The sequence below is a fragment of the Ambystoma mexicanum genome, chromosome 3p, assembly GCF_040938575.1.
Source record: "Ambystoma mexicanum isolate Mex_15411 chromosome 3p, UKY_AmexF1_1, whole genome shotgun sequence".
In the NCBI taxonomy this organism is placed as follows: Eukaryota; Metazoa; Chordata; class Amphibia; order Caudata; family Ambystomatidae; genus Ambystoma; species Ambystoma mexicanum.
The window spans coordinates 1075560238-1075572444 of NC_090925.1; the positions used below are offsets into that span (position 1 = coordinate 1075560238).

Sequence of the window (12207 nt, forward strand, 5' to 3'; positions counted from 1 at the left end):
CTAATGTTGTGTTCAGAAGGGCAACTACTCCTCTAACTCTAATCGGGACCTCTGGAAGAGGTATTTCAATTGTGCTGCCCTTTAATTAGTGTTCTGCCTGACATGACGTGTCAACCTTTCAGTGCAAATGATTTGCTTGCATGTGGCCTTCTTCAGGGACTATAGTATGTGGCCAGTACCATTGTATCACTATTTGGAGAACACATGTGGAAATCATTTGAGCAATGAAATAAATGGAATATTTAATAAAGTAGGACTTTAGAGCTGAAACGTAGCTATGTGTATTCATGTTCTGTTTTCTTGGTTGAAATGCTGTTTTTAATCCGCTTCCTGTTTACTTAGTTCAAAACCTAATACCAATGAAACCTTTTTTTTTGATTACTAGGGATTGATTTAAAAAGAAATGGTGTGTGACCGACCGAAACCAATACAATTAGAGGTATACCCGTGTGAATCTAGCATATCATTGGCTCAGGATGTGTTAATTCTCATATTCCACCGTAGATTCCTTCAAACTGAATTATTGTGCTGACCATGTTCACAGCATAAACCTAAAGGATAATATGCACTAATGGCTAAATATGGTCAAAAAGCTCTTACATGTTCACAGCAAATACTTACAACATGTCAGGCTGAGATCCTGGTGTCTGCGGAAGCTGCTGACCCCCGACAATCCACCCAAAATGTGGGACTCTGAGCTGATAATATATATAACCGCTCAGTTTACCTCACTTCCAGGGGAAAGGGGGAAGGGACAAATAAACAAACACCAGGCTGGAAGCTATAAACTTGCTGGTTCTTCACCTGTAGTTAAAACATAAACATGTAATACACCTCATTACTCAATGGGTTACTATACTAACCTTAAACTCTATATCCTTAACCAAAATAGTCAAAAACCATACCTGCTACTTCTCTTCAGTATGCCCAGAGAAGTGATAAGCAGAACAGACTTCCTTACTCGTTGACCAGAATCTTAAAGATCATTCAGCCTTCTCAGCAGGTCCATGAATGTAATATTTAACTTTGTAGTTCGTCTTCTCAAGATTCTTGAACAAGGTCTAAAGTTCTTCAAATAAGTTTAAGGAAGTTCTTTAAAGTTTTTGTATTTGTTTTTATATTTTCTTTTTAGAGTGTCTTTTACTCAGGAACGAATTTTAAACTTGCAATGAAATCTTCACGTGGAAAATCCAGCACACGCGCTAAATCCAAACCGCGGGTAAAACGCATACGCGCTGAAAATCCAAACCGCGGGATAAAACACACGCGCTTTAATCCAAGTCACGGGAAATACGCACACGCGCTGAAAATCCAAACCGCGGGAAAAAACACACGCACTTTACTCCAAGTCACAGGAAATACGCACACGCGCTGAAAATCCAAACCGCGGGAAAAAACACACGCGCTTTACTCCAAGTCGCGGGAAATACGCACATGCGCTGAAAATCCAATTCGCGGTTAAGACGCACACGCGCTAAAGTCCAAGACGCGAGTAAAACTCACTCGCGCTAAAGTCCAACTCACAAAAAATACGCACACGTGCAAAAACCAAATCGCGGGAAAAAGCACACGCGCTTTTATTTTATCACGTGACACTTCTGAGAGCTCGCGCGAAAGCTCCACATAGATTTGTTCTTGCGCACGCGCAGATACGAAACGCGTAATATAACACACATGCGAACTCACATACAAAAAACCCTCGCGTATATGAACAGTAAACACGAGTCCAAAGTTCACGCTCGCGCTTCACTCGCACGCGCAGAATCACACGCGCAGGCTCAAAGTAATGGGAAAAAAAATCACGCGCTAGTTTGAAATGATACGTAGGAAAGAAAACAAACGTACGCGCTTCAGTTTTAGATACAGATTTGCGATTTCAATCCTTTTAAATTAAAATAACCTTTTTACAAAGTTCATCAAAACATGGAAAGTCACTTATCTTGTGATTGAGACTTGAAAACTTCTTTTCTCAGAAAATTGGAAATTTCTCACTCCTGTCCTGTGTCTCCACCAAACTCCATACACGACTCCTGTTATATTTTCAAAGATGCCGCTCGACCGCTTGAAACTTGACACCCTTGAACAAGTTAAGCAGGAGCAGCAAAGCACACGACCTCTCAGCTGGGCAAAGACGATGAAAGGCAGTTTAGAATGTTCACTGTCCTCCCTATAAACAATCTCCAGCCAATTAGAATTTAGACTGAGAACCTCCATCTTGGCTTGGGGCATTTTCCATACACTGCAATGAAGGTTAAGGGCAAAATTGGCTGTTTAAAAATATAACCCATAATAACTTCCCAAAACCTTTCTATACTAAATATGTGTCTCCCCTGACCCAATGTAAATGAGTATATGATACTGTATGTAAAAGAATATGTTGCTCCAACCTGACAGTACCTGACACAACAATAGTAAGCATGTCTCCTACATTTGACCTCTGTTGTTAAAAGTGACATTAAACGTACTCATTGGAAGGTCTTGTGTGTCTACATCTTAGCCTCATTGCGGTAAATGGCGTAACACCATTACTGCAGGTATTTTAAGACAGGAGCACAACATATCTCACTGATCTCGCAGACCTCATCCTAACCCAATGATCACCCACATCCAAACTGATGAGAAGCCCCTAGCCCCCGCCCCACACACACACACACACACATCATACGGGGAAGCCCCCCAACGAGCCGATGCCCCACCTGTGCACACACCCTATTGATCAGTACCATGTTACAATGGAGTTGGGTTTGGATAAAGGAGCCCCCCTAGAAGAAAGAAACAAACACACACGTGGACACAAAGGTACAATTGCAAGGATGCTTGTTAAGGAATAGATGTGGAAGACAGGACATTGACATGAACTGGGACTGTCAGTTCTATTATTATTGCCGAATTGCATGCCTTTGTCATGGTTGGTGTTAGGAAAGATTTCTAAATTGTAGGTAATTTTCCTTCCATGTGGCAACCCCTAAACTTTTTGCTGTAGACTTTGCCAGAGAAGCGCAGCCTTCTGCCGCACTCCTCTGGGCTTTCGCTCCATTCTTACTGGAAAACTGACATGCCCTTAAGACAGTCAATACCGGGAAACGTTGTTTTCCGTAGTTCTTTTATCATGTTGCAGCTTTTGCGCAACATGACACAAGAGGGCACTGTAAGCTAAGTTACCGCTCTCTTGGGTCTCTAGTCACTCTACAGGCCCTAGACACTCTCTTTGGATTGTTAACAAACGGTGCAAGTGAATCACGGACGGGACTGGCGGCAGCGATCGTTTCTTTGTGTTTTGAGCTCCTTTTGGCGGTTTAAGCGCGTTTCTCGCGCTTAGCCCAAAATGGTGGCCTGGCTCCCAAAATGGCCAGACCACGAGGCTCTTTGTCCTGCCCGCTGACCGTCTTGCCCCCTTCACCTTCCCCAGGTCGAGCCCACCCGGGGCCTTCCTTATTTGAGCATGTACTTTCCTACGAAACACAGATTCTTGCGCGGGCTTCTACAGGCCTTGTGTGCGCCTCCAGGATGTGGGCTGGGATGTCTGGTCCCAATACACATCCTGGGTGCCAGAGAGTCTAGTGTGTCGTGAATGCCTGGGACCACTGTGGTCCGTGATAGGTCCACGTATGGTGTGAGTGTTTTGTGAGCAGATCTCCCATTGAGTCCCCTCCGTTTTGGCGCGAAGGGAACTCTGGATAAGAGGAGGCTGGAAACACCACTACCATGTCGATCTCCTGAGTTCTCATGAACAAGGGATACAGGTGCCAAGTATCCTGCAACTACGAGGCTGAACCGAGGAATCGCTGGTGACCCGCTGAAGGACTGCTCCTCTGCACTGCTGTCGCTCTGTGAAACCATTCTGCCTCTGATCGAACGAGACGGCCTGTACTGGTACTTTGACCCTTTGGAATAGTGGGAACAACTATTCTCGGCATCTTCATCATCTCCTGCACGTAAGCCTTCGGAAGTGTCTCTGGGCCATCAAGTGGACTGACCAGCCTACACAGGAGTCTTGCTCTGTTACCGCCGTCAGGTTGTGTTGTATTCCGCGTCCTTAGCACTCTCACACGATTAATACACTTGGCATTCCGAGGTCTGAAGTGAGAAGTCTACATTGGGCTGAAATACACATGGCCGCTCCGTTGCCCTGCTGTGGTAACAAACTGTGCGGGTTCACTGCGTTTAGGACATCCTCAACTCTAACTTCTGCTGCCGCGGAATCTACACGACGCCGAGACGTCCCCTGCTCGTATCTGAACCTGCCAGAACTGAAACTGACACGGAGAAGCCTGGGTCTGCCTGCATCGTGGACCGGTGAGTAGCAACGCTAGGAACTGGTCGCCCTTCTGCAGTAGCCCGTAGCTTTTCCTCGCTGTGTTAAACAGCACACCTTTTTCGCACTCGCGCTCTGCTTCTGCCCTCAAGTGGAGGCCGCGCTTGAGTAGCGGAGATCTGTTCGCCCTCCTTTGTTCACCGCTCTGAACTGCCTGACTTCCTTGAAGAGACTCCCCTTGGCCCACTGGCACCAGCGTGTGCAGGTACTTTTGAGCACAAGGCTCCACTCTTGGTAGGGTTCGGACTTTCTTCTAGTTAGATGGCCTCTGAAGGCGAACTGGGTCTAAACGATTACTTGCACTGCCTGTTTTCATCCCCATCTAGGTGGTCTGCATATTTCGTGCTTCTAACTCTTTAGACCCTTCGGTAATTGTATATATAGTGTATTTGATTGTGATGTGTTGGTTTACTTGAGTTTTATCGTGATTCTTTGCTATGGTCAATATTACAAAGGCCTTGTAATAAATGTGTCTATATTTTTAATATAACACCTGCTTGGAGTAATTTGTAAGTGTCCTTGCATTGTGTGCCCATGGCAGGCTTTCAGTCACCCTCACCCCTCTTGAGACCTAGTCTTGACCGCCGTGATCGCTACCTTGATTGGTCTGGCTTGTCCAGAGGTTATCTTGTTCCAAGAAACTAGGCTGGCCTTCTGAACCTCTGCCCCTCCAGGACAAAGTTCAGAAATCCATCTTAACAGTTGATACCCAGGATAAGATATAAGCAGGCGCCCAACTTACATCCTACTCGACAGGGGGAGGAGCTGTGGCTTACCGGGGGGGGGAGGGTGGAGGGTAGAGATGCATATGATAGCTGACCATTGTGAAGCTGTTTGTGGGGCTGTTGTCTGCCCATCCTTGACACGTGCCATGCAGATTTGAAGCCGGCGATTCTAGTTGTGGGCGATCGGATTATGTTTGAGCAGATGCCCTTAGCTGTTCCTTGAGAACTACTTTTCATTTAAAAAGCCTTACTTAACTAGCATTGAGCGCTAAAACACTGAATTCCAATGCTATACTTAAGTACTGACATTAAATGTACATTTTGATTGTACCCCTTCTCTCTTGTGATATTTACTCAGATGCATGGTAGATGTTTCTATTAACACCTCATGGAAACCTATGGGAATTAATGGCATATAGTATTGCATCCTAGCAGTGCTGCATCGTTAGAGCACTTATGGAGACACCACAATTGAAACCCCCTGAAAAACGACCACTGGGGTGCCATTCTTCTTGTATCTTATGCTAATGTTTCTTTATATCCCAGACACCACAAACCGAATGGCCTCTTGGCACTGTCAAGAGTTGGGCAGGGAGACAGGACTCTTAAAAGGGGGGAGGGGTCAGGTTGACAGAGCTCTTAAAGGGGGGTGTAAAGCAGGAAACTACAGATGCATCAGGGATAAGAAGAGCAAGATGACGCAGGAGAAATAACAGTAAATGGGAGAATATGACCGTGCCTGTTATGAGAGGAAGGATGTCACTGTTCCCTGAAATGCATGGGGGGGGAGCATGGCAATGAAATGAGGGGACAGGGATTTCCATAAGCACAGGGCTGAAACCTGAGAAGCTCTTGTCTCCTTTCCTCCTGCAAAGGGTTGAAGGAACGGTGTGCAGACTCACTCGAAGGCAGTGGTTTAAGTGTACGAAAAGAATTAGTGGAACTATGTTCCCTACTGGCCTGTCCCCTCTCCACACAAACCCCATCGCCACACACTATCCCACATGCAATACAAACCCCCAAACAAACAGACCTGCTGTTTAAGGGAGCTTTCATTGCATTCGACTGAAGTGCAAGGTTCAACGTCTTCATACACTTTTATTTTAAAATGCTGCCACCCACTTCGACAACTGCGCGGAGGTCTCTTGGTTGTCGACAGTGGCGGATTTTGTTTTACAGGTTGTGGGGACAGGTGCAGCCCCTGTAAGTAAACACTGGTATATTGCTTTATTTCAGACACATTAGCAGGAAGGAGGTTTGTTTTCGGGGAGGAAATGAGTTTCACCAGTGTGTTTATGAGACATTTTATCTAACGCCGTGCTTGTGCATTGTATCACAGAGAATCCAGGAGCTGGAGGCCACACTGTACAACGCCCTTCAGCAGGAAACTGTCATCAAATTTGGGGAGATGTTGAGTGAAAAGCAGCAGGAAGAGCTCCGGACAGCGGTGGAAAAACTGAGGCGGCAGATGCTGAGAAAAAGCCGAGAGTACGACTGCCAGATACTGCAAGAGCGAATGGAGCTGCTCCAGCAAGCCCACCAGGTACAGCCGGGCCCTGGCCATGATCCAGGTTCAGGCATAATATCTGCACCAAAATATTGAAAACAAAAATGAGGACTCTTCTGTGTTTTTCTGGGACAAACACATGACTTTTGGATCCAAGAATGTGATATGGTATTTCTGGATCCGAAATGCACATGGTGAGAAGTGTGTATAAGAGAAAAAACATCAGTGGCACAAAAAGCAGGTGTGTGAGAGAGAGTAAAAACAAACAAATAAAAAGCCTGGTGGGTGGGGGACGAAGAAGAGCAGAAGGAAATGGATAGAAGTGCCAACTCATTTAAGAAATAGGAGGCAGTCAAAAAATGAATCAAAGTTTAATGTAAAATCACCTTACTTTTTAATGTGCTAACTTCACACCAATCTCTAAATAAGCTTTAAATCATGCACCCAAAAGATAGACGTGCACCTGTACCGTCCAATCAGTGGCTCTGAACATTGTTGAACTTGGTGACACAGGTCAGCTTTTGCAGGCTTATGGCTGTTTAGGGTTTTGTGGTGCCCAAAATTCTCCAAAGAAAGTAAGTCAAAGTGGCAAGAAACTGAATAACCTGAAGAGATGCCCCTTTCAAGTGATGATCAGCCCACATTACCATAGAGATGATTAATGTTCATACAATATTATAAAAGGCCAGATGTATGTTTGTCTGATGCGCAGTAGAGACTGCCTGCTTCACCGTGTTGTCACCACTAGAGGGAGCTGTTGCATAAGGAAATATATAAGGCCAGCTAAACGGTTGTCCAACGAATTCACACTGCAAATTTCACTCCTCACCACTTTGGCCCATTTACAAAGGCTTTCACACTAGTCTCTGCTGTGTATTTTGAACCTACTGGATTATGTCACCTATGGCAGATTGAGTTCTCAGGGTTGCAGTCATGCCAAGCACGCATGATTTGGTTTTCATGATTTTGAGATTAGGCATTATGATGTGAGAAGTGTAATGCGTGGAGCAGGGACGTCATTTGGGGGTTGCCAGGGGTCGCAGTTGTGACCCCTGTGATCTCCCTTGCTACCCCTGTGGTCTCCCCTGTGATCTCCCTTGCTACCCCTAGAAGAAAAAAAATAATATTTTTCTTTACTTTTTATTTTTTTTACTTCTTTTTTTAAAAAATGTAAGCTCCTGGGCTGTGGCCAGTGTCATGTGGCTCTTTATTTTTTGAGTGGTGGGCTTTCTTATACATGCCTCTTAAAAAACGGGTTTCCACAGGTGTATCACTTTGAGCAGTGACACTAAATAAGAAAGAATAGGAATAACACATAATTTGTCTTTATGGAATTCTATCCAATAATTTCTAGACTCCTTAAAGGTTTATTTCAGGCACACTTCAGGGGGTGAGTCACTGATTTAGCCTGTTCTGTAGGGTATTTTGTGGAGATTTGGGGCCTGACGGTATTTTCTTACCGCCGAAATATAACTTAGCAACAATCACTCCTTGTATTCAGATTGGGCCATGTACAACAATAATACATTGAACATGCATTATTTCAGCACCCAGGCATGCATATTTGGTATGCGTGGGTGGTAGGCGCGGTTGGTGGTATTTTGGTGAGCATAATTCCCTTGTTTTATTTGTGGCCCCAATGTCCAAAATCCCTTATCTTTGCTTAGATTTTTCGTGTAATCACTAGAGAGACCTCAGACCTACATTTTAGGAAAACCACATTTTTCAGTGATAGTGTGCCACCATGGGCGATCTCACTGACTTATTTACGACAGAGAGCTATATATGGTAATCTTGTGGTAATTTCCACTACCTTATATACGGTAGGGAGCTATGTTCAGAGAGTCTCTCTTCCCGTTGGCTCATGTACCTCCAACGAGCTATGCTACAATCACTCACAACTGTTCATACTGAATCTGACATGCACACATCTGTCTTAAAATGACCATTGCACTGTTTAAAAATCTCCCCACTTCATCGGCATTGTAATGGTAAATATTAAATACACCACCCGTCTGTTTTCAAATATTTTTCTGTATTATAAAAGTTGCATTTAAACACGATCTCACTCTTTACAGAAATAAATAAAATGGTACAGTAAAAGCATTGTCTATGACACACTGCAAAGAGCGTGGCGGAGAACAGAACTCAAATTGCAACATTAGCATTTGATTAAGGCATGCACAGGAATCCTACACTGACTGCATATTACCGTACACACTCAGCTCCCACACTTCTCATTACCTTATCTTTTTAGTTGTTCTCTTTGGCTGTTCTCTTTGTGAATGTGGCTCCCTTGGATTAACTCCAGCAAAAAGGAACGCTTGCCTTCTCAAACCGGGTTCATTGCCTGGAATTCTCAGCTTTTTGAGATAGGAACGCCTCAGCCAGTGGAAAGGTCCTTCTTTCAGCTCTCCCCAATCTCGACTGCCAAATCTTGACTGTAGCAGGACGCAGGGATCTGCATTCAGTCAGGAGTCCCACAGCCAGGTCTTCTCCCCAGTAGTGCAGAAAAATGTCTGCCTGTCTTTTTCCCCGATACTGCCCACTAAAACTTTCATCTCAGCCCTCTGTATGACGTGTCCCAATGAAATCCATCATCTCTCATCCTCCTACTCTTCAACAATAGCTTCGCTTATACATTTGCAATTGTTGCAAATCTGACTTCCTTCTTCCTGCAGTTACTGTGCACAAAAACACGGAGAAGCAGGCAGAGAAAAAAAAATCTGCACACACATTTAAATGGCTTTCAGAGTATGCCTAATTCTGCAGTGGAGAACACATTTTATTAGTGGGCTATGTTAAATAAGGTTTTATTAGTCAGGTTAATGGTTAATAGGTTAGCTGTTAATTTTCAAATGTGTCTCTCGCACCATAGGCATTTCAGGTGAAAAATAGTGTGCATTTTTAAATGAGCACGTGTGCTTTTAACTGTAAAAATAGATTTGCATCTTATATGTTAAAATCGTTTTTGACTGAATAGCCTGTCTTTCCTTGTTAATCTGGTAACCCATATAGCAATGCACCGCACCCTTGTGGTGGTAATGCAAAAAAAAAAATGTGCTACTTGTGCAGTAGTGCTGTACTCTATGCTGTTTGCTACCTGTGTAGTAGTGTTGTACTCTGTGCTGTAACACGCCAAATATCCTTACATACACCCTCCTTTTTTTTTTAGAACTTGGCTATAATCCAAGCCAATTCCTAAAAACAACTTGTTCTTTTTTTTTTTACAATATAGCAATCCAACAAAATGAATATTCATGTGCATCAATGAAAATTTGCAATCAACATTTCATCTGAGTCCATCAGTTCATAAAATGTTCCACATTTGCCTTCTCAGTGGAAGTGGCATTACTTTAAGTTTAAATTTTCCAAGTCAATTAAAAACAACGAAATAAAACAACTAACTAAAACAAATAATTAATATAACAAATTAAAATAAATAATTAAAATAATAAATACGTGGAACTTCATATGCCGGAACTTTTGTTTTGTCTCTTTTGGTATGTCCCGACCAGCGATGTTATTCGGTTCATTCGAGTACTCTTTCATCTTGGCAATCTTGAATCCACAGTAGTCATCTCTTTTGGCATTCCGGTTATTTTGTCTTCACCTCCACCTGGAGGCAGGCATCTTTTGGTCTTCATCCAGGGGACTCCAGGACTCCATCGTCTCTCCCATGGGCTCTGATCTCGGAACCTCCGATCAAATAATGTTAATTGTCTAAATCAAAATAGAAAATAAACAAATTAAGTACATAGCATAATACTAACTTCATCCTTTTGCCAAAAATAAAACATGCTTGGTAAAAATATTTCTTTTTTTTTTTTTTCTGAAATTAAACACAAGTTAAAAGAAAACAAGCAGATATTCAATACTTAACACACTTTCTCTCTGCACACCAACCATGAGCTTCCATTATACGTGCATTTATTTATTTATTTATTTATATTTATTTTATATCATATTTTACATATACTACAGTGTTTATGTGCCATCATAACAATCAACTTTTTAACTTCTTTGTCACTGCCTCCTGATTGTACCCATTTATTTTCTCTTTTTGTGTTCAAGGGATTTTATCTGTTTCTACATGCTCAAGCCGCCTGATCTCATGTCTGGGATGGCATGGTTTGATTTGATTTACATGGACAAACTGCTCTATTGCAGTTTCACCTTCATTTTTCAAAACTTTATACACTACAGGAGAGACCTTATCTATAATCCGAAATGGCCCCTGCCAGGCTGCTAGAAATTTAGAATTTTTCTGTTTACTTTTTCCAAAATGAAACTTGTACACCTGATCCCCTACACTGTATTCCTTTGCTGATGTCTTTTTATCATAATATGACTTTGCACTGTCAGCAGCTCTTTCCAGATTTCTCTGCACAAAAGCAAATGCATGTTGCAAATGCCTCCTCAGTTCATCAATATATTCATGAACTGTGGATGCACTCACTAGAGTTTGCTCATGTGTTCTGTATAGTAGGTGTTGTGGTAACACCATTTTCCTACCTGTCAAGACCTCATGGGGGCTAACACCTGTTGCTTTGGCAGGAGTCGACCTGATTGCCATCAGAACCAACGGTAAACGTAAATCCCAGCTGGAACCTGCTTCTGCCACAAATTTCTTTAAAATATCCACAACAGACCTATTGCTTCTTTCAACTGTACCTGAAGACGCCGCCCGATATGCGATATGTAGTTTCCTTTTCACACCTAGTATTTGCCATACTTTACTCATTAGAGTACTTGTGAAATGACTTCCTCTGTCTGACTCAATTCTTTGTGGCAACCCAAACCTTGAGAACACATGGTTCACCAGCAATGCGGCTGCTGTTTGCGCACTACAATCTGGTGCAGGAATGCATTCAATCCACTTTGACATCAAACATACCACACTCAAAATATAACGGTGTCCCCTGCTCGACCTTTTTAAAGGACCTACATAGTCTATTTGCAAATCTGACCATGGGAGAGTTAGACCTCTTTTCATCAATGGTGCTCTATGCATTGGTGAAGCAGGTTTAAATTGGGCGCATACTAGACATCCTCTAGTATATAATTCCACATCTTGGGACATATGTGGCCAGTAAGCATAATCTTTTAGTATTTCTAATGTTTTTTGTGAACCTCTATGGCCTGCAGTTATGGCATCATGTGCATGGTGTAGCATTAGTCCTCTGAATGAAAGGGGTACTACCCACTGTATTTGCCCTGTTATGGACTCTCTAATCATGAGCCCATCCTGTAATCTAATTCGTGTTTTGTTCTTTAATAACACCCTCAACTCTTCTTTTCCCATACAATCTTTTTCTGTTAAAGGATTTTGTTCAGGATCTATCAAATGATTATAATAGATTCCCAAAATTTGATCATTCTTTTGTGCCTCAATCAAATCTTGGTCTGGCGTGTCATGACTCCACTGCACCACCGGTTGATCTATCTCCTTTGGTGCTTTAGAACGTGTCACTGCATCAATTTGTATTTCACCCATTAAATAATCAATATGTAGCAATTCTCCCATCACAGCCCCAATCTTAGCCAGATGGTCTGCCTTATCATTTCCCTCCTTATCCTCTCCTGGTGTTTTTAAATGCCCACGAATTTTTCTCCAGTATATTGTTAAATTATTTTCTGACACCAATTTGTCTATGGCT

At 42.8% G+C, this 12207-nt stretch overlaps 1 protein-coding gene across 2 annotated transcripts in view; it reads left to right on the forward strand.

The window, feature by feature from the left end:
- Nucleotides 1-12207, forward strand: part of JAKMIP2 (janus kinase and microtubule interacting protein 2) — a 562748-nt gene that overhangs the window by 524324 nt on the left and 26217 nt on the right. For both annotated transcript variants that reach the window (XM_069652427.1, XM_069652428.1), the window contains exon 20: nucleotides 6380-6583. In XM_069652427.1, the coding sequence (XP_069508528.1) occupies nucleotides 6380-6583 (204 nt within the window). The remainder of the gene's footprint in view (nucleotides 1-6379; nucleotides 6584-12207) is intronic.